We start from the raw sequence: 22721 nt of genomic DNA on the forward strand, positions 1-22721 counted from the left end.
GGATCCGTAGGGTCCGCTCTTGGCTTAAGTGCATATTGGACCAAAGCAAATGGTCACATGACTTGTCCAAAGCCTCTGGCCTGCCCCCAGATGCTTTGCGTGCCCTGTAGTTGTGTTCACTCTTCTACAGATGTTTGTCTAGACCGCTCACCGACACTCGCTTTGTTCCTGACGTTGTTTCTCGGAAGGAGAGTGTGTCCCTTAGCCTCAAGGCCCACCTGAGCAGGAAAGATGGTAGGAAGCAAACTGGGGTCGCGGCTTCTCCCTTTTGCACTTGGAGTGTGTAGATAGCAAGGAAGCTCAGGTACCTGGGCTTCAGAGTCAGGCTCACCTGGATTGGAGACCCAGCCCCACCTTAGACGTCATCTGAGTCTGCTTCCTGTTCTGTAAAAACAGACTTCGTGTTGACCTACCCGCTAAGGTGATTGCAAAGATTAGCACAGTGATGCAGGTAAAGCGCAGGCACCTGCCTAGGCCATAAACACTGCAGGCTCCGTGACTGCTCATGAAAGCTTCCTGGGGCTTTGGGGAGGCACATTTGGGAACGTTCTTGCTGTGGATAACGTGGCAGAGGCTGGGAGAAGTCGAAAGACGAATCCCAAGACCTCTGTCACCCTGAGGTTGAGGAGCGCTCCTGTCCCCCAGGGCCACCTCCGGTCCAGCCAGCCCCTGCTGTTCTTCCCTTGCTGGCAGCACCTCCTCTCCTCACCCCCCTTCTCTCTGAGGTCTCTCCTTCCTTCTTAGACTGGATTCGGGGCGGTGTCCCTCCCCATCCCCCTTCCTTGCTGCCTCTGAAATAGACTCACAACTCATTTTGTCTTAAGGGTTTTGCCACTGGTCAGTTTCTGAGCAGAAAAGACACAAAACCCTCGAGCCCAGCGTCCGGCCTGCCGTACAGGTTGTGCTGGGGAGCGCACTGTGTTAGTTCTCTCAGGTGTGGGGCTGTTTCAAACTCCTCTCCACCCTCCTTGCCCACATTGGGGGATGCAGTTTAGGGGCCCTCTCCCCGACGACAGCGTGGCGCCCCAAAAAATGGGCATGCCATCAGCAGGGGGCTTTTAGACCCTCCCATGCTCACACCCCAGCCACTTGAGGTCTTTTCTAGGACCCGAGGCTCCAGATCGGTAGTTTTTGCTTTAGGAGATAGGGCCGCCTTCTTGGAGACCACCCTCCCACTGAGAGACCTGCGCTGCCTGCGGGGAGAATGATCTGCGTCTCGGGGACCTCCGGAGGGCCTTCTTTTGAGCCATCTTTGGCCCACCACCACCACCACCACACACACAGTTTGCACAGTGGGGCGGGGGAGCTGAGGAGGCTGAGACTTTCCCCGGCTAGCGTGTGTGATCGTCATCTGGGGCCACAGTTGGGCTTGGGCCGGGTGCTGTCCGGAGTGTGGGAATGAGGAGGGTTTGGATCGAGCAGTAGCTATCTTGGATTTGGCATGTGGCACCTTGGAAAGCAGTGGTGAGGCCAGGCCAGAGCACCTGATGAGTCCCAGACAGGTGCCACTGGAGGCAGGGGGTGGGAGGGGTGGGTTGGAGGTGACTTAGGGGCTCCGAATCCCACCCACTTCACACACCAGTGTGGGCCACAGTCACCCACGGAACACAGCTCTCAGGCCTCGTCACGGGTGTTCCGGAGAGGAGGGTTCCCTGGTCAAGTGACTTGGGGAACATTTGGTTAACAGGCCGCTTCACTGCTGGTCTCCTTAACCCTTCCCGTGCTGATGTGTGGCGCCAGCACTCAGGCAGACCGTTCTTTTACAAGCTACTTGGATCAGGGAGCATTTCACGGGACAAAAAAACACCTGATTGGAAGAATCTGGGTCAAAATAGTCTGCCTTTGATTAATATTGTGCTATTTTAAGTCTTTGTGGTGGCCCAGGTCTCTAGAAGTTTCTGGTGATGGTTTTCCCTTTGCTCGTGAAAGAAAGGCTGGGCTGGGAATTCAGGCAGGCCACGGAAGCCTCGTTGCTTCTGTCCCGTGTCTGCTCCCCAAACTCGGGTTTCAGTTAGCTGAACTAACGCTGCCTATTCAGTGACAACCAGAAGAGCATCCGTGGCTCCTCCGAGTACGGGGCCAGCCTACTGGGAAGCGGGTGCACGTGCCGTCATTTTGTAATACGAGTGCTCATTTGCAGTTTCGGGATGTCAGGCCCTGCTGAGCTGAGTGGAAGTGATATGTGTGTGATTCTGGTGATTTGTGTTTTTGGTAGAGAGCTGACAGAAGTTCATTGCTGTGTTTTAGTGTAGCAGTTGGGTTTGTCACGACCGCCCAACCTGCCCCCTGTGGGGGTCTCAGTGGGACCTGAGGTGGGCCGCCAGAGCCCTTGCCTCCCCGGTCGTAGCCTTTGCAGTATAGGACATTTCATTCGCCCTGTAACTTCTCGTAGACACGTTTCGTGTGTGGCTCAACAAATGAATGAACACAACAGGCCTCGCCCTTGCCGAGCTTGTCCCAGGGGTAGATGCCGCCAGCGAGCAGATGAACAGCCCCACGCCGCGCGTCTATGCAAACCCACCCATCCTTTAATCAGATGTCATACCCTAAAGTTTTCTGCCCCCAGCTTCCTGTTCTTATTTTTCCCGTGATGCCTTGCACAGAATAAGGGCTTAATAAATGTTTACGTACTTACACAGCAGCTGGTGTTACATGTGTGAAGAAGTACAGAGGGGGTTCAGTTCAAACGTTTATTGAATGATTCTTATGTGGTGCGCACCAGGGGACAGGCTGGCCTCGCTGGCAGGTAGCCTCAGTGTTACTCATGCAGGATATAAGCCCGTAGCATGTTTCTGGAGCCTAGTTCAAACTGGGGGCTTCCTGAAGGAGAAGGTGCGTATACGTGAATGAGTGTCAATCACAGAACAGAAGGTGAGAATGTGTGTTCTAGGCAGAGGGACTAAACTAGGCAGGAGTCCAGAATTATGACAAGCATGGATGTGCAGGGGACAGAGCCATAATAATGGTCAGGTGGGAGGTGGCCTGTTGGAAGGAGCTCTGACCCTAATCTGGGAGGACATCACGAAGTTTTAAACGTGTGTTTAAAACTCTCTGCAGAAGCCAGGCTTAGGGGCTGAGAGCGAGGCAGAGGGAGAAGGCGGGTCTGAGTGTGGTGGTGGCAGGGGCGGGCCAGGAACAGGAGCTGGACCTTAGTGAGGGCGGCGCTGCTTAGGTCACACCCTGCGTCCCTGTCTCTCCGGTTGCTGCTCTCAGAGCTCAGACCCCCCCCGTCACTGCCATCGCCCCCCCCTGCCCCTAGCTGAGCAGTGTGCCCAGTTATGCAGAATTGCTCTTCCTTCAGATGGGACCTCTCCCACCTCAGGCCTGGACCCTGCCACGTGGTCCTGTCCTGCCCTGTCCCAGACGCCCATGGGCAGCCCAGGCCTCCACGGCTGCCTGAATTGACGCAGCCCGTCCTGTGTGCCTGCAGATCAGGCAGCTCTTCCTCCACCGTCCAGATGCTTCTCTCTCCATCTCGTCCTTCCTGCCCAGCCCGGCAGTCGTTTTCTCCAGTGCCCCTCCGCTCGCTCATCCCTCCGTCAAGTATTTGTTGAATCCCTGCAGGGCACCGAATACTGACCTCGGAGCACAGGCAGTGAGGGGAACCAGGCGGTCTGCCGTCTCCTGGAGTTGGCACCTTGGTCGGGGAGACCGGCCGTAAACCTGTAAACACATAGCTTACCGGGAGAGAAAGCAGCTCTGCCACCCTATGAGACCAGTCCAAGGTTTCTTCTAGGGAGCATAGTATAATGTGTGTCTAATAACTTCTGCAGCGGCGAGGCCCCGCCTCTCAGACTGGAGGCTGTTGGAGAGAGCAGAAGTTGAGTTCAGAGTGCCTTAAGCAAAAATCAGCATCTCGTCTACGGCCATGCCACCCTGAACAAGCCCGATTCCCTCTGATCTTGGACGCTAAGCAGGGTCATGCCTGGTTAGAACTTGGATGGGAGACCACCTAGGGTGCTGTAGGCATTAAAAAAAAAAAAATCTGCATCTCTTGTCGTATCTGAAAAGTCTTGGGGGTGAGTTAGCTTAGGGCCTGCCGGATTGGGGTCTCCAGCCGTGTCTCCAGCCCTGCTTCCCTCTGGATCTGGGTGGACTCTAGTCCAGGGTCCCTTGTGATGACACGTGGCTGCTGGCAGTCCCAGTGTCACCTCCCGCCAGCTCAGCTGCCCCATCAGAGAGAGAGCTCGCCTTTCCCAGTAGCTTCAGCAAAAGTCCTGGGCCCGAGTATCCCTCACGGTCAGTGGCCTGGCCTTACTTACATGCCACAGTGTCCCCTGTGGTTAGGGGTTCATGGTACTCTCCACCTCAGGCTGGAGCCAGGGCTAGACTCCATCCAAGCCGCGGAGGTGGGGCGGGCTGGTTTCCTAATGAAAATGGGGACTGGGCTTGCCTAAGCCCCGGCTCCTTCCGTGCACCTCAGCGCCTGGCAGCCGGTCAGGAGTCAGCGCGGAGGTGGCGCTCGGGCTGGACCTGCAGCCCCGGTGCTGGCCTTGCGGGGTAATGGGCCGGACCCGAAGGCCTCGGGGTGCCCTGTGGCAGACATGGGTGGAGAAGCCGCTGCGGTCCCGGGTCTCTCCTGCGTTCTTCGGCTGTCCTTTACTCCCTGGCCTAGGCTCGCTCATTCATTCGTTCGCTCGCTCACTCACCCCGCGTGGAGGTGGCTGCTGCGGGAAGCAGGGCGGCCTCACCTTTCTGCTTCTTCCGTTAGTACCTTGGTCGTGCACATGTCCTTCTCTGTGTTCGCCGTGTGGGGGCGAGCCTGGCCGGCCGTGCGGCTCCGGTGAACGCGGCGGAGGGCGCGGGCGCTGTCAGTGGGCCGCTGGCATCACAGTCGAGACTGGCGACTGTCCCGCTTCTCCAAAGAGGAGCGGGGGGGCAGGCAGTGGGCTAGGGTCCGCTCGATCGCCTCAGTCTTGTCCCTTGTCCCCCTCAAACCTCATCTCCACCCCATCTTTGCTGTGGGTAATTACTGTCGCCTCCTACCTGGTCCCCCGTACGGCCCCCGTCGCAAGCTAATGTCTCTTTAAACCTAAACCAAGCCCCGCGCTCCCCCTGCGCCTTTCACAGCACGTCCCGAGTCCTCCACATGGCGACCGTTGCGCATGGGCTCCGCGCCTCACGCCTGCCACTCTCCCTCAGGGGCGTTTCGAGGACACTCTAGGGCAGCTGCCCACGTGAGCCGTGAGCCGTGTCCCCGCCCAGCGTAGCAGTCCTGCTGGGCAGCACTGTGCAAGGCAGGTTCCTGGTTAATCAGCCCCCTGTGAGTGCGTGCCCCCGAACTCATGACTCCCCTGGCTTCCCATTCACTTTCTGCGCTTTAAAGCCGAAGCCGACCTCGAGCACACCCCACAGGGCTCACGTGTGCGCCAAGAGCCGCCGTGCCCAGGCCCAGGGCTGTGCAGACCTCCCCGTGCGTCAGGGCGGCCTGCGCCCAGAGTCTTCTGGCTGGTGGCAGGGGCCTCCTGGGCTGCCCCTGGTTAGGAGGCAGATGGTGTTGCCCACTAACAACAGGGGCATTGCCCCGGTCCCGTCATGTGACAGGACATCCCGGTTTCTTCAGCAGCGGCCATGCAAGACGGACTCTCAGACTTTGGCAGCTCCAGGAGTTCTTTTTACATTCACAGAGCTCACTTAGTGACGAGGGGGAACGTTGGGCTCACTCATCCAGGGTGAGCTCTCCAAAGAGCATGAGCTGTGTGGCCGGAGGTTGCAAGCCGGTGGCCCTCTGGCCTCAAGTGGCCTACAAATTTGAAAAAGATAAAAAGCCTAAACTAGTCTCCAACATTTGAAATTGGAGAGAGACCACGTAAAGATCTGACTTCTCTGTGCTGAGTTTCTACAAAGCCACAGTTAGTGGGCACTGAATAGTGGCCGCCTCGGATGCCCTCCCCACCACTCTCCCTTGATCAGTGCCATGGCCTGTTCTAAGTGAATCTCGAAGCCTTTTTATTGATGTATAAATGCACACAGAAAAGCACGTGTATCCAACTGTTGCGTGTCGCATTGTCACAAACTGAACACCTCACGCCTCCACATCACAAAACTTTTGTTAGCAATTTGATATTTGTTGGAGTTACTGTTTTCATATTGGGTTTGTTTTTTGTTTTTAACTTATTACAAACAAATGTAGCTTTGTTAACTGCATGAATATAGTGTTGGGGGAAAAAACACTGATTTTTCTTTTTGCAGAAAAGCCTGCCATTGCTCCACCTGTCTTTGTGTTTCAGAAGGATAAAGGACAAAAGGTAAGGGGCTCGTACGTCCTCTCTTCACGTTCGTTTTCTCCCCGAGATCTCCCCGGGTCACATAGTCAAGGGTGCTTCTGCCCTTTAAACCTTACGTTGAGCTTGGAGGACGAAGGGCCGATGGCTTTCGGTTCCCGTGGTGAGAGGTTGAGATGGGTGTGTATGGAAAGGGCTCAGAGACCTTGCTTTTAAAAACAGTGGTAGAAAGCTTCCTTCTGATTCCTAATGATTCTGTTTAGAAATACTGATGTACGTTAGGAAAACTACTAGGACAGAAGAGTAGGAGAGAAAAGGCAGAAGGAGGGAGAGGAGAGGAGGAGGGCCAGCGAGAGAGGAGCGTGAACGGCGGTGGCTGGGGTGGGGGCAGCATCTGTAGTGAAAGGTTTTAGGAGGGTTTGGGGGGCCCCAGCTGACCGGGCACAAGCGCATTTGGAGTAATTATTAGCTGGCTCGTGTTGTGTATTCACCATCCGCCTTTGTCGCGTCCCCCTTTGGATTTGAGATGTCCCGATCACACTCTTGATGGAAGTACCTCGCCTGCTGCACAGCGATGAGCCGGCAGCCTGTCCGGTGCCTGACTGGTGCCACAGCAGTTCTCCAGCGTCGCGTGGTGTTTATCTTGAAGTCGCTGCTTCCGAACCCCTCTCCAGCAGGTCAGGGCGGAAGGCTGGGGCCGTGTCCAAAGGCAGTTGACGTTCTGTGGCGACGCCTCCCAAGCTTGAGTGGGACTCCCTCTATTATGCGGTTCCTCCCAACCCGTGCCCCAGGATAGCAGGTGTAATTCAATGCCCACGGCAAGGTTGCAGAGTGACCAAAGGTTTCAGAGTGACCGAACTGCTGCCGGTGGGTGTGCTCTGCAATCCATCTGCAATCTTGTTGAGAAGAACGGCATTTGAGAGTCCACTCAGGGCGGCCCCGCAGGCAAAGTGCTCTGGTGGGTCCTCTGGCTCCCGGCAGGGCGGCCTGCTCGGAGGTTGGGGGCTGCGATTCGGGGCTCTTGGCAGCCCAGTTGCTGCTTGTGTGGCCCAGTTTCCCTGGGCAGCATTCAAGGGCTGTGCCAGGAAGAGAGCACGCGTGTGGGGGCGGAGAGTAGAAGCCGCTGCCCAGAAAATGCCACCCACACCCTCTCGCAGGGCGCCTTCTGTGGCGGCAGGGCTCATTTATCAGACTCGTTCGCACATTGAACTTTCCCATTGTTAGCTCTTTGCTGAAGAAACAATCACAAAACCTGAGGAAATGTTCTTCTCATTTTGTTTTGGTTTTCCAGGTGGTATGTTTAGGATACCTCAGCCTCTGCCGTCTCCTCTCCCCCGGGGCCCTGACACACACAGGCAGCCATCCCAATCCCTCCTTTGGAGGGTCAGCCGCTGTGAAGGGCTGATGGCGTTTCCTCTAGCTTTTAGAGATAGATGTATTTGATTTCTTTTAGATGTAAGTCATTTCTCAGATTATTCGTAAAATCGGGATTTTTGATTTTATTACAATCATCTTTTGAACCACTTTTAGTTTAAAGCAGAGCTGAGCGACCAAAGGCCCGCCACCACTGCCTGTTCTTGTAAATAAAGTTTTATTGGTGCACAGCTACGCCCATCCCTTTCGCAGTAGCTAAGGCCGCCGGCAGGTTGTAACAGTAGAGTGAAGTCATTTGGCCAAGATCGTATGACCCACAGAGTCAAATATAATCAGTATCTGGCCCTTTACAGAAAAAGCTTGCCAACCCCAGATTTAAAAGAAGAGAAATTAATACTTTAAACCTGAAGACGTTCAGATGAGCAGCAGGATGAAAAGCTAAAATATAATCAGCAGAATTTCAAATGCTTTTAAAATTACTAACTCCTGTTTCAGTACTGCTTTCACAGTTGGGGCGGTTCCATTTGTTTGCAATCCGAGGGCTGACTTATGTGTGTGACTGACGTTGATGTGAATCACGTAAACAGCGAGGTTTGGACCAGAAGAGTGGCTGGGCACGTGCAGGTGCAGTCCTTATCAAGATGCTGGCTCAGAGGCCGCTCTAAGTCGGCTTCCAAAGGTAACCGACCTCCAGCCCTTCGAAGTTCAGCTCTCCACCTCTGCCACACTCTGCCATAACATCACCGAAAAGGTGCGGGAAACCGCACAGCACAGCAGAAGCCGGCGGAGCCTTTGTAACTGTCCTTTAGGATCACTTTTTAAGCTGTCAGGTGGATAGTGGCCAGAGGGACATGGACTCTTTCTCTCTTGTTTATGACAGCTCAAGAGTGAGGGGGGAGTAACGCAGTAGCTCAGACAGCTCGCTTCGTTTCCCCTGCTTGGCTTCTCGTTTCGAGGAAGACGGGAGGGCCGCGCCTCACGAAGCAGATCCCCACAATGCTTCCGACAAGAAGGAGAGTTTGAGACCTAGTTTCATTCTCTTAGCCCGGCCGCTTCTCACACTGCAGAAGTGGACTCGGGAAAAGGTTGTTTGGGCTGCCATAGTTTTTTTCTGCACAAACTTTTTTTCATCCTTTTCTCTTCAACTTTTTATTTTGAAATTTTCCAGTCCTAGGAAAAATTAGAAGTCTGGTACTGCGGACACTTGGGGTATCCTGACTCAGCTTCACTGTTAACGTTTTTGTCATAAATGCTGGAAGTGCTCGACTGTAAGCTGCGCCCATCTGATGTTTGTCTCCGAATACCTCTTCATGTGTCTCCCAGGAATAGGGTCGTTCCTCTGCATGGCCCTAGTGCCACTGTCACCCCCAAGAAAATGATCATTCATTCAGTAGTTTCCTCCGATATATAATTCATATTTAAATTGTCCTAATTGTCACCAAAATGGCCTTTATAGCTATTTTTGAGCCACTTTTATATCCACAAAGATTAGGAAGTCCTGGTGCCGCTGTGGGACTATTAATTTCCTGGTCAGTTAATGGTCTCTAACCCTCCGTGGGGTGTGCTTGGAAGGACCTGCCTCCCCCGCAGAGGAGAGTGCAGCACAGGCCCAGCTGTTACTACTTACTCGTGGTTGACATAAAAGATTTGAAATGGAAAAGAAAAAATTAAGCTGCCAGCCGAGGCGTTTTTCGTTTTTGTTTGGTGGTGAAGCCACACAGCACTTTCTGTCAACCCCATTGTTGGTCTGTGCTTTTGCAGCAAACAGCAGATCGGCGGTGTGGTGTCCTGGCTTGCCTGTGGTATCACTTGTCTCAGGACAGGTTGTCAGTCCTCTTGTCCCATGTTAAGGAAGACGTCAGGCAGTCTGAACTCCTGTGCTAAGGCCTAAACTGACAGCTAAGGAACTGTCTTTACTTCCTTCCATGTCCCCAGGCTTCCTCAAGGTGGCGCTCTTCATGAAATGCTTGCCTTTACATGCATTTGTTTTAGAGGCAAAAACGAAACCTTGTTGTTAACTGTCTTGATTGAGACAGTTATTTTTTTTTAATGGAAAGAGAATTTGAATCTCCTTCTGTAGGTCGTCTTATTGTTTATGATGACCAAATGTTTCTTTCAGTTAGTTTATCTCCCAGATTTATTAATCCGAGGGAGGATAGCTTTGAGGTTGTACTGGCAAGATAATGCCAGTTTAGTAAAAAGATAGCAGTTACAGAAACGGTGATGAGCAGGAAGTCTGGTGATGCCGAAAACACTGTACAGTGTGTTTAGACTTTGAAGCTTACTGTAACAAATATATCCTGCGCGCCTGTTTTTGTTTTGTTTTATTTGTTCATTTAGTTGTTTGTGTCAGCCACATATATTTTAGGCTGATGTCAAAGGCTGCCAAAATCTTGATGTCTGGTTTTAACAAACATGATGAAAAATGACAGGCCATACCTTGTTCTTTAGAGCTTGCTTTTCTTGTCCAGCAGAAATACTTGGACACAAGTAGAAAATGCCGGAATAGCATTTGTATTTCTTTTTTGACTTCCAATTTAGGCTTCATCTGGAGTCCGCCATGCCAAAGGGCATTCGAATGTTTATGTCGTAAAAGCAGGAATTTTAAAAAATCCACATGCTTCTAATTAGAGAGATAAGCGGTTTCCCACAGCACTCTGGGTTTAATTTTCTCTGGTTGGGTGTTGAATCCCTAGCCATAAGGTAGCAGCAGGCTGCTCTTGGGGCCGGCCTCAGCGCCCTGGACAGGGTCGAGGGCCAGCCTGGGAAAAAAGGCGTTTGCGTCTGTGGGTTGGTTGCCTCTGGATAGGAAAAGCCCATTTCGGCAACTCTTTAGATGTACGGGTGAGTTAATGTGCTGCTCTTGCTTTCCTAAGGATGTTTGGAAGTTCTCCTAAGTCTTTATGCAGTTCCTTTCATCCAACGGGCACACATGGTTAAGGGCCCCCACCCCTTTAAAGTGGTCTCAGTCACTTCACACTCAGAAGAAGCGCAGCTGCCTCTGCGGGGAGGCGGGGTAGCCTCGTGGTCATTTAGTTCACAAAGTGAGAGAAATGGCTCCGTGTCGTGGATGGTGCCAAGCCGGAGGTTTGGGGACCGGAGCCCATCTGTTCCAGGACACCAGCTTTGTAACCCATTTCTCAAGAAAAGAGTTGGCCTCAGAGCTCTCAGCCCGTGTAAAGCCCCCTCCCCCAGAAGCCCAAGAACCACTTTAAGGAATGCCTTTCCAGGACAAGGGCTTCCGGAGCCAGCTCTCTGACCCTGGTGGTTTTCCAAATAAGCCCCTGCCCAAGGCGCTTGGGGCGAGCCTGGGAACATCCTAGGCCGAGGGGCTCCCTCCTCCAGCCGAACTCCCACCTGCTCACCCAGTAATAGAAAACCAGCTCTCCGGTGCCTCTGCCAGCTTGCCGGGTCACCCCACACTTGGACTCATTGAGATGAGAAAGGGCTCCCTTCATCTCAGGTTTAAGCAGAACAAGCCGAAAGATGCCGGAAGAGTGAGAGCCAGAGGAAGAACCTGGGCGCCCCATTCTGCAGCCGCGTAGTGTCCCAGGCCTGCTTCCCTGCCTGTCCTAGCGGACGGGAATGGTGCTCAGGCAGCGCCCCTCATCGGTACCTTTGAGGAGATGTGTTATTAACCTGATGTGCCGTAATTGTCCCTGTTCCTCCCTGATCGAGGCACTGTGCCCCTTCGGCCACCAGGAGTGATTTTTTCTCACTCAGCGGCCCCTAAGCTCCATGCCAGGCTGCTTTGTAGTTTTGAAAACGAAGGTCCAGACTTCCGGCACACCTCAGAGCCCCCTGCAGAACCGAACAGCAGCGAGTCCACGTTCATTCCCTTGCGCAGGTCTCCTTGGCCCATCCTCCCGGGCAGGAGCTGCTGAAGGCTGACCCCTCACTAGCCCTTCAGCCCCGCCCCCGTCCCCTGCCCCGTGTTTCAGCCTTTATTTACATTGAAGGAAAACTGTCTTTTTTGCTCCCAGTCCTCTGCAGAGCAAAAAGACTTGTCGGATTCGGGAGAGGAACCTCAGGGGGAGGCTGAGGCCCCCCACCATGGCACAGGTCACCCCGAGTCAGCTGGTGAGCATGCCCTAGAGCCTCCTGCCCCTGCTAGCGCTTCAGCCAGCACTTCTGAAGCCCAGCTTCCTCCTTTTCCGCAAGAACTGGCAGGGGTAAGTCCGCCTCCACCCAGCATTCCAGGCCGGGAGTCCCAGCCCAGACCAGCCCCTTTCCCTCTGGGTCCCTCAGACCCGGACCCGAGGTCATGAGCAGCTGATGATAACTGAAAAGGAGACCAAGATCTCTTTAGCATTCCTGCTGCCAAAAAAGTCAGGGAAGATTAGGGCCCCTTTTACATCGAGACTTCTCCAGCTGAGGGAATATTTCCCGATGCAAGAAGCTAATCTTGTTTCCTGAAAGAGACACAGTGGTCAGAGAGGAATTGAGGAATGGGTAGGACCTTCCAAATCAAATTCGACCTCTTTTTCCGTCTTCTGTTTTTTCTTTCTTCCCTCCCCGAATCTGAGCCTTCAAGTTCATTGTCTTAGAAAAACAAGGAGCTCTGACTTCCTTGATCTGTAGGAAGAGAAGGTGTCCAACGCCAGCCAATTGCTTTGCAAGCCTGTTGTGTCTGGACTGTGGTTAGGCTGTGAACTGCTTGTCTTCAGTCAAAGCAAGAGGAAGAGAAGACTCTTCTTTGACTCCAGAGGGAACCCCTGAGCCCTTTCTCTTTGTGTTAAGAAGGCTTTTGAAGACGATAGGTAGAGAAGATTGTGAACTTCCGAGGACGAGGAGTGTCCTGAGTGTTTGGAGTTTGATAGATTGGGAAAGGTAAACATCATCGTACATTCAGGATTGAAAACTCCATCCTCTATGTACCTCGTGACAGGGTCCCCCATCCTCATGACAGGGAAAAATGACTCTTTACGAGAAAACAGAGGACCCCACTCTGCCGTGTAGAATACGGGGCAGCCTTCCAGGGCATCACAATCACAGATCTTTAGTGATTCCTTGTGTCATGTCACCAGTACCCTGTGTTCTTCAGAAAGCCATTAACATTCACTTAGAGCCACCAAACCCTGGGATACAAGGAGGAGGTCGTGTTCAGCCGAGATGAGGTCGGCGTCACGGTTTAACACGGGAGGAATCAGTGTGCAGTGGAGAACGTCTTTACCATGGGAGTGGATGGGGACAGTTTTTCCTGGCGTAGAAGTGTGTTTGGGGTAAGGTAGTGTATTCAGAAGCTCAATAAAGAGTCCAGCCAGGAGGCACATATTCTGGAGTGTTCTGCCATCACAGCCCTCACGTGAGAGCCGACATGGCAGGAATTAGGAGGTGATCACTGTTTTGGTTGGGGCAGAGCAGCTCCTGGAACCTTCTCGTGAGTCAGGCGTTGTGAGTTATTGTGCATTCAGCCTTCACGCACGTGGGAAGAGGTGTTCTCAGTGCCTTGAGAAGAGGTGACCGTCATGCGGATCTGTCTGAGAGGTATTGTGGCCTGCTGCTGCGCCTGGTTTGAAAACAACTTACAGAGGCATCTCCAGTTGGGGAAGGGGAGGGTGTTTAGCTGAGACAGCTAGATCTCAGCTTGTGGCACAGCACCTACTCTGCCAGAGGCACCCGGCTATTTTGGGGCCCTCTTACTTCTGATGCCCGCTTGGTGAGACTGGTGGGTCCCCACCTCACAAGAGGTGTGTGCAGGAAGTGCCCTGGGGGCTCTCACTTTCCACCTGCAAGCAGTCCAGATGTTGATCTCAGAGGCCCAGCCTCTCCGTTCTTGTGGACTTTGGGTTGGAGGCTCTAATCCTGAGAAATTCAGTCAGTCCCAAGACTGGCAGATGCAAGGTCAAGTGTTCTGGCAGGGAACCTGAGGTGGGGTATGAAGTCACTGTGAGAAAGAGCCAGGAGGAGCAGTTTATGAATGTAACAGCACAGTGGTCCAGGCCATACATGTGATGTACGCACATGAAATGTTTCATTTCAGCATTTGTAACCATAGGAATGCCCAGTTCCGTCACAAGTCCCAGCAAGCACCACTGTCACATCAGTTGGGGACAGTTCTAAGGGCTCACCCAGGGCTCACTCCATGGGGCTTTCAGCAGAGAAAACCCTGGCTGGTCGCTAATGGCTCCCATCAGTAGTTGGCTTTCTCTACTGATTGGGCATGTTCAAGGCAAAGTACACTTTGGTTTTTAGGTCAATTAGGGCATAAATCAAGGCGAACAGAACCCAAACCCAGCTTCTCAGCCTGAGATTTTTCCTTGGTTAACTCATTGCTTTTGCATCAGAACAGACTTGGATCTTGTTCTGTATGACACTGGAGTTCAGGAAACCGCCCACAAGTAACTCAGCAGGTCTCATCCATCACGTCCAGTCTCTTCTCTGCCGCGTTCTGATCCCTCGGGGGATTGTAAGCGCCAGCTCCTCATAATAAATAGTGGCTCACTGAATCATTTCTTATAAAGGGCCCTGATCATCTTTCAGTCTCATCAGCACTCTGGCCATGGAAGACTCAGTAACAGGAAAAAGTCTCTATATATCAGACTTTCTGGCTTTCAGAAAGCAGTTTGCAGAAGACCAAACCACATTCAGATTTAGTTCTCCGATCCAGAGAAAGCGAGCAGCTTTGTGCTTACCCTGAGCCTGGCTGAAGTCTGCTGGACTGCAGGTCCGAGCCAGGGCGCTGACAAGCCTAAAATCTGTTTATGAGACCCACCAGGAAGCTTAGAAAGATTCTGGAACAAGCCCCCTGGCTGGACAGCTTCCCTCGTCCCCCAGCTCCTGACGGGCTCTGACCCTCATCCACCCCCGCCCAGCTTCACGTCTTTGGGGGCCACCTCTGCTGTTCTTCTCTCAGTGTCTGCCTCTTTGGTGAGAATCTCTGAGCCAGTTGCCTCAGTCACAGGATAAACGGCATCATATTGGCCCGCAGTCTATGTGAAAACAAGGACGCGTCCGCAGGCCCCGCTCTTGATTGATTTTTCAGCTCGCAGCCGGCCGGACTGTAACTGGTCGGTGCAGACTGGAGTCGCCGAGGCCAAGGCAGGCCCAGTGCCGTCCCATGTGTCTTGGAAGGAACTTACGTGACTCGGTCTCGCGTTCTGATCTTTTCCAGGAGGTTGGGAAGGCAGCAGCCTTCGCTCCTGCATACTGCCTGTGTGTCTGTCGGTGTCAGCTTCTGAGACCATCTCCCATTCTGTCCTCTTCCCCGGACGGACACCTTTATCCCCCTCGAGGCCACACTAGGCAGCCTTACAAGAGCTAAGTGTTTCTTTTGGAGGAAGACGTCCTTAATAAATGTAGCAATCACAATTTTCACCATTTCATCCCTTATACGAAGAACAGACGTTTCCCACCCCTGCAGTCCCATCCTGGGTAGACATCACCTCCAATTTCGTACTCGGCGACAGGGACTGACACGCCTCCCAGAGCGAGCCGCTTCCCCTGGGAGTCAGTCCAGCGTCTTCTCCGGGGCGAGGACGGCTGCCGCCTGCCCCTGCCCGGCTGCCCCGACACACGCAGCGAGGGGCTCCTTCCATTCTAGCAGGCCGGCCTGCTTCCCAGGCTGCAGCGGGCGCGCACGCACAGGCACACGCACACGCACACGCACACGCACGGAGCTAGGAAGACTTCGTCTTTTATGAACCTGCTTCATTTGTTCACACCATCCCGATGCCAGAGAAACCAGTGGAAAGGTTATCTTTGTTCTTTTTCAAAGGGTTAGTTGGGGAGACTTTTTTCATTGAGTCTCAAATGGGTGCTGACCTCCGCGTCGCCCAGCTGTTGTCCTCATAGAGGTGCATTCTGGTATGGGAAGAGGCAGAGGAGGAAATAGGGCTTCTGCACTCGGCTTTTGTCCTCGCTCCTCCTCCCATCCCCCACCCCCTGGGAAGCACAGGTCCCGAAAGCCTGTGTGTAGACCCTTCCTTCCACAAGGCCTCATGGAGACGACCCCTTGGGTCTGAGGAGTTGAAGTCCCAGGCATTGTTCTAGACTGACCCCTGAGTAGCAGCTCCCTTAGCCCCCAGACAGCTTTGACGCGGCAGAGGGCCTGGCCACCAACCTACTATATCCAAGGAAAGTGTTGGTGGAGCCGGCCTTGGCCTTGTATGGGTTGGGGCAGTAGGGCTTGAAGGAGCCCCTTCAAGAATGGAAGGAGCCCCTCGCTGCGCCCCAGACCTTTTCCTGTTTGGGGGGACGACAGCACGAGGCAGCTGAACAGCAAACTCAGCCCTTCTCCAGCAGGGTGTAGGAGGCAGACCGCACCTCACCTGGGCATCCGTTGAGGATTTCTAGAAGTCAGCACATCCAAAGGCACATAGAAATGACCTCGCCTCACGTTCTGTCTTCCTGCTTGCTTACACTAGTTTTTTTTTAAGAGAGTTGTCAGCGTCATTTTACTCATGGCTCGGAGTCAGTCGTGTCAGACGCAGCATGAGGGTCTAACAGTTTCTGGAAGGTTCTCTGAGCGAGACAGTCTTCCTGTGTCATCCTTCCGAAACCCTGGCCTCCTAGCTTTTCCAGGACTAAGAGGCCTTCCACATGCCTGTGGGATTGTTTTTAGAAGAGACCGAGGGCGAAGATTTGAGGGTCTCCTGGGGCCTGGGGTCTAGGAGCGTCTGAATCTTTCCTGGCCAGGCAGCCTTTCTTCTCCAGGACACCAAAGGGGTCACAGTGGAAGACTTGGGCTCCAGGACTTGTCAGGCTTCTTTTGTGCACCGTGTCCGGGGTGTCGCGTAGTGAGCGGTGAGCAGGACAGACAGGGCGGGGCCTCGCAGCGGGGGGGGGGGGGCACTCGACAGGCCCGTTAGATCATTTCGCACCGTGACACACGAAGCGATGCAGAGGCCCGAGGGAGGCCGGGGGCGGAGAGCTGCCCCTGCTCGGCGGCGAGGTAGGCAGGGGCACTGCTTCGCCCTGGAGGAGGGCGAGGGGCCCGCGAAGTGGACCTGCAGGGGAAGCTTTCTAGGCCCTGGGACCAGCGCACGGAGAGGGAACGCTGAGGCGGGAACAGGGCGCCGTGCACGGGAAACACGAAGGAGGCGGGCCGGAGTGCGACAGCAGGGACGGCTGGCGCGGGGCGCACCGGCGTCCTGCTTCGTCCTGCTTCGTCCTGCTTCGTCCTGCTTCGCGTCCCGGACCCTGAGAGGGGCGAAGGCCAGAGGCCCCGTCTCCTGGTCTGGGGAGAGGGTCCATGCCCACCAGGTTCTTAAGGTGATCCAAGTGCCTGAGGTTTCGGGGTGTCACTAGCAGGGGTGAGGAAGTTAGGTGTGGGTAAGAGAGCCCCAAAATACATGAAGCGAAAACTGGCAGAACCGAAGGGAGACGCAGACGGTTCAGTCAGAGCAGCCAGAGACCTCAGTGCCACACTTTCGGTTGTCGGTAGGACACCCAGACGGATGGATGGGGACATCGACTCGAACAGCACAAACCCAGGCCACCCCGGCGTGTCTGCAGAGCGCCCCACCCCGCAGCCGCAGAGTAGACGCTCCCCTCACGGACACGCGGGACGTTCTCCAGGGTGGACCGCTTGCTAGGCCGCAGACCCAGTCTCAGCAAACCTCAAAGGATTGAAGTCATACAGTCTTCTCCGACCGCAGTGGCATGCAATTAGAAACCTATTGCAGAAGGAGCCCTGGAAGAGTCACACACGGAAATGAACGGGGCGGCCAGCAGGGCCGAGGAAAGCTGGGCAGGGTGGCCTCTGCGGCAGCTGAGGAAGCACAAGGAAACTTGGGCTGCCGGCCGGGACGTGGGCCATTGCTCTGCCGCAGCCTGGGGGACACGGGCTTCCACGGCTGCTCCACGGCCCCTTACTGAGCTGATGCCAAGCAGGCTCCTGCTGTGTGGGGCCGCAGGCCAGTCCCCCGGGAACTTGGAGGCCGGTGGGGACCCTGCCATGGTCGGAGTGAGAGGGTGGGGATGCCGGAGGACCGAGGGCTTTGTTCTCACACGGGATGTCAGGGGGAAGGAGGGCGTCGGTGGGTGAGTCCAGAGAGGGCAGTCGTTTCCAGGTCCCAGAGTCAGTCCAGGAAGTGGCAGATCCCACAGGACCTGCAGAGCCACAGGACTTGAGGAAAGGGACAGAGGTGGGCCGGGGATGGGCTGGGCCCACTGCGAAGGAGTTGGAGGGAGGCTGGAGCCTGCGCCTTTGTAATGCTACCCAGGGAAGGGCATCTTCCCTACAGAAGGCCTGATGTGCCCGTGACAGCTCCACTACCAGATGTCATGCTGGACCCCAGCCTGCAGAATCATGGCTCTGTGGGAGTGCATCTCGGCCCTCGTGCTAAGTCCTGCGTGCGGGACCTTCCTCTTATCCCCTCTGAGGGTCCCCAGACCTGGCCCCTCAACTCCCATCTGCCCCCAGGACATTGCTCCGCATCCAGCTCTCCAGTTCAGGCCTAAGCTTTGAGCTCTGAAGCCCCGCCCGAGAGTGTAAGGTCCAGCAGAACCGAGCCTGCTGGGAGAGGGCGGCCACGGCCAGGTGTGCGTGGCCACAAACGGGACGGTTACAAGGCCAGGTGCTGGGCTGAGCAGGCATCACCTACTTATCCTGTCGACCTCTCACCAGCCCCCTGTAGGGGACGTGTCAGCGCCCCATTGTCCGAAGGAGCTGCTCTGCCAGGGTTTCCTGTTTGGGCAGTGGCAGAGCTGGGGGAAACTGCCTGGGTCTACAAGCCTTCAAGGGGATGTCGAGCAGTTCCTGCTCCCTGCGGTCCCCGTGGTTAGTTCACAGCTGCCCCGGAGACCGCTGAACCCGTTATCACAAGGGTTTGTATTCTCCAAGCACTTGGATGGATGGTCCTCTCTGAGCCTCCCAGTCCCCCAGGTCACACTTGGGGGCAATGTCATTCTCCCCTTCACAGACACTTCAGGGAGCTCTTAGGACACCGACTTGGAACAGGAAGCCCAAGCTGGCTTTTCTAACTCAAACCCAACTCAGCAGCTCACACAGAAAGGGCGTCCAGCTTAGGACCCTTTGCTCACTGTCCAGGCTCTCACCATCCTACAGGAAACGGATCCACACACACTGGATCCAAACACCACTGCAACCTGAGGTGGCGTTTACATTTTTAAAAGACTGTAAAAACAAAAACAATATATAACGCGGCTCGCAAAGCTGAAAGTACTTTCTGGACCTTTATGAAAAAGTGTGCTGCGCCTGGCTTTAGGAGTTTCTCACCAGGGCAGAGTCTGAGGTCCCCAACTTCAGGACGGAGAGAGGGTGCCAGGTCACCAGAGTCCAGCTGCCCGGCTTAGGAGGTCCCCCAGGCTCCCTTGTCAGCAGTGAGCTGGTTCCTGCTCCACGCCATTTGGGCGCACGGAGCAGCTTCACGTGCGCTGTCTGGGTTCATTCCTCATAGCTCCCCCAGACAGCTGGTCATCAGTTAGCTGAACTTGAGCCCTAGGGGCTTTTCTGGAAAGGTGGCTCCTCTGCTGGCCCTTAAACAGTGCCCCAGGAGGAGAGGTGTCCACCCTCCTTGGTTGCTTTTGGCTGCTGAGTTCTCAAGAAGCACAGTTCCCTGAGAAGGGGTGGACGTGCGGGTCGTGTGTTGTCCCGGATTGGGAGGGGACTCATTTTAAGACATCTTAATCGCTGCTTGTTCACATTCTGAAACTAAAGGTTGTTACGGAGTCTCCAGCCACCTTCCTTCCCGGCGGGCATACATTCCGTGGTTCTGTACTCTGCTAAACTTGCACTTGACAGTCCTGTTCCCAGCGCTTTGCAGCAGACTGGTCCACGGCATCAGGGCTCTAAGTTGCCCTGGAAACAACAGTGTACCTTGAAACGGTTCCTTCCGCCCCGTGGGATGTGCCAGGGCAAGGCATGGAGACCACCATGATCCTCTGTTGCGTGACCATTGTAAACAGTTCCGCTGCCCATCAGAGTGGAGAGAGGGTCACTTTCCAGCTCTCAGCAAAACGAGTTTTGGCCAGATAGCTTCACTGTGTTGGAATTGCGGGGTGGTACGCCAGGTAGCTGTAACCCGTGGAAAGACGAACTGATCCTTGTGCCGTGTGTGCGCTCTGTCATTCAGTGGGCTCCCTGGCATGTGGCCAGCTCAGCCAGGTGCACAAGGTTCACAGGGGAGGTTTTGAGTGTTAGGCTGAAAGTCTGTGACAGGTGGGTGGCCGAGCTCGGGGAGTTCGCCCTCAGCGCCGGTTTTCGGGACCGTCCGTCATGGAACTCACACTGGTAGGCGAGAGGGCAGCCTGGCCCCCCTCTTCCACCCTGAACTGTGCTCTCGTTTCAGAGGTCAGCGGGAGGCTCCAGCCCCGAAGGTGGAGAAGGTGAGGAAACCTCTAAATCGTCTCGCCGTCTTCGACTGTAAGACCGGAAGCACCCTGATTTCCCCTCCTCCTCCGTTGCTTTCCGTAGATTCTGACCGAGAAGACGGGAGCTACTGCCCTCCTGCCAAGCGCGAGAGGACGTCCTCTTTAACCCAGTTCCCGCCTGCGCAGCCAGGTAACAGTCGCAGACTTTTATTGAATGGTAAACGCATCCGTGTTCGTAAGCCCGCCATTCCCTTCCAGCGTCTCACGCCGTCGTCCGTCTCCTGCCCAGATCCAGTTAGAATCAGTGCGACTTGGTCTCTGTCACAGTAAGATTAGAGCTTGCCCGGGATGCAGCACCAGGTGCCCCAGCCTGGGATCAGTGACACTTACAGAGGTGTGTGACCTAGTGGACTGATAAGGAAGGTGCCCAAGAAAAATGACCCCTCTGAAATGGACAGTGAGGACTGTCGGCACTCTGAGAGGCCCTGACCACTAATTACATGTCCACCTTTCAGAGGCTGCTGGCCGTGTCCACAGACTGAAGGTGCGGGAAGTGACCCCGTGCCACGCACCGACAGCTTGGTCCAGCTGCGAATCGCATGCGCGTGTGCCGCACGCACACGGAGCATAGTGAGCCGAGTGGCTTCAGCAGACACTTTGGTCGTGGAATGCCATGAGTTCCCAGAGGAGGGGGCTCGGTGGAGCCTTGAAGGGTGGGCCAGGCTGGGGCCCTGCAGAGGCAGCTGGACGGGGCATGGTCTGAGCACGCACACGAAGGCCAGTAGCCCGGCAGGGCTTGTTCGAAGGTTGGTGCAGGAGAGGGACAGGCTCCAGGGTGGAGCGGCACTAGGGCGACTTAGCGGATGCTTCGCGAGCCTGTGGACACCCCTGCACGTCGGAGGCTGAACGTTGCCGCAAGCTGCTCCCCTCGTCCCTGTCTCCTGGGCTCGGTCCCCCCGGCGCTGTCCCGCGTTCCCTCTCTTGGCCTCCATGGCCCTGACTTAGAGGCGCACACGTACTGGGAGAGGATCTCCGGCTACCCAAGTTAAAGTCCATTCTGGGGAGTTTATGTGAAGCATTCTACAACCGCGAACCTTAAGGATACCACTTTAAGGGGAAACGGTCACTCTCGGAAGGTTCGTTTCTGCTTACAGAAGTAACGCACACTTTACAGAAACGGTGGTGCAGAAAGTGAGCGCCCTTTCAGGGTTGTCGCTGTAACACACTTGATTTGCTACCTGTTTGCCTTGATGCTTTTTCTTGGATGTTGCCACTTCCTTTTTCACAACTGCCTAAGACCCCCGTGCATGGGCACACTGTCACTCGCTGACCAGGCGCCATCTGGACAGTCTGCAGTCCAGGCTGCAGTGGATGTTCCTTTTTAAGAGTCGCTACGGCTCGTTACAGAGGTGTTCCTACGAAATGAGGGGGCTCCCGCTCCCTGGCTGTGATTGTGTTTCTTCCATTTACGGCCTGCTGCTAAACCCCACTCTCTGCATCCAGAAGGTGCAGCAGAGACAAGACCAGGTGATTTGTGCTGCGGCCCCCAGACAGTCCCCCTCCTCTGGTGCGTTGGTCTAGGAATTCTCAGCTCCCAGTTGTCAGGGGAAGCAGATGTGCGGGCGGTGGCAGTAAGATCCGAAACAGGTGACAGGATGGGGTACAGCCAACTTTTCGAGCCCCAACTGGTGACAAGGAGCCATGACTGAGGCTTGGCCCCAGGTACGACTCGGAACATCTAGCGCGTTCCGCTTACCTCCTGGCCACCCCCACAGGGGGCCACAGCAGACCAGAATCAAGTGCTAGACTCCAGGTCCCGGCTGGAGAGCCCCCGTCTTGCTGCAGACAGTCCCGAGTGTCCAAAGGCCTCGGTCACAGTGCTGACCCCACCTCCCGCTCCACGGTGGGGCTTGGGGAGCGAGCCCTCGGGGGAGAGGTGGCACATCTGCCCACTGACTCACTCTGTTTTTCCTCTTGTTCCCTCCCCTGTCTGCACCTCCTGCTGACAGTATCAAAAAACAATGTTTTTATGCCATCAACCTTCTGCGAGCCATCTGCAGGCAATTCTGACTCAGAACCAGGTGAGAACTCACTTCCCTTTGCCTTTCACAGCCAGTCACTGGGGGTTTTCCTGGGATGAAAAACAGTTGATATTGTAAAATAACATCTTAACAGGAGTGGGCAGTTGGAAATCGGGATTCTTTTTCTGTTCCCAAATGTGTTCCCAACATTTCAGTTTGTGCATTTGGAATTTGGTGTGAGACACACTTCATATTTCTGCTTCTGTAAGTAAGCAAGGCCTAGTTACAAAGAGTTTTACATCTTTTTTGGTAGGGGTAAAAGGGAAAGGAAGAACAGAAAGAAGGAAAGAGAGAGATATATTACTCATTTTTCAAAATTTTACACAAGTAATACATCCATGCTTTTAAAAGGCAGATTAGAAACACATAGACTTAAAGAGTCTGCCTGCTCCTTTACTACTCTCTGCCATCTCAGAAGTAACTAATGTGAAACATAATTCTCCAGACCTCTTTTCTGTGTGTTAAATCTTCACATTAATTAGTATTGCTTAGATGTGTTGAGGTAAATATACTTAATCATAGCTTTAAAACCTGGAGGAACACAGCTCACTCCCCTCTGAAGAATACGGGGTTGCCTTTTTTGGTCTTTCGCGGGAGAACCAACTCCAATATTTCCTGAAAGTTTCTCCTCATAAAGATTTAATGAGCAAGTTTAACCACCAAATTCTGTAACCCAACCTGCCTTATATAAATTCATTGCTGACTTCAAAGGCGTTACGAGATAAGTCATTCTCTGGCATGAGGGCGGTGTCAAGGGAACAGGCAG

At 54.4% G+C, this 22721-nt stretch overlaps 1 protein-coding gene across 8 annotated transcripts in view; it reads left to right on the plus strand.

Moving 5' to 3' along the window:
- RANBP3 (RAN binding protein 3) overlaps positions 1-22721 on the plus strand; it is a 50767-nt gene that overhangs the window by 10320 nt on the left and 17726 nt on the right. For 2 of the 8 annotated variants that reach the window (XM_016145061.2, XM_016145070.2), the window contains exons 2-6: positions 6193-6248; positions 11582-11770; positions 19853-19889; positions 19978-20064; positions 21884-21955. In XM_016145061.2, coding sequence (XP_016000547.2) covers positions 6193-6248; positions 11582-11770; positions 19853-19889; positions 19978-20064; positions 21884-21955 — 441 coding nt within the window. The other 6 variants (XM_016145076.2, XM_016145086.2, XM_016145093.2 and 3 more) reach the window with 5 other exon arrangements.

This window comes from Rousettus aegyptiacus, unplaced genomic scaffold (genome assembly GCF_014176215.1).
Source record: "Rousettus aegyptiacus isolate mRouAeg1 unplaced genomic scaffold, mRouAeg1.p scaffold_m13_p_16, whole genome shotgun sequence".
NCBI classification, from domain to species: Eukaryota; Metazoa; Chordata; class Mammalia; order Chiroptera; family Pteropodidae; genus Rousettus; species Rousettus aegyptiacus.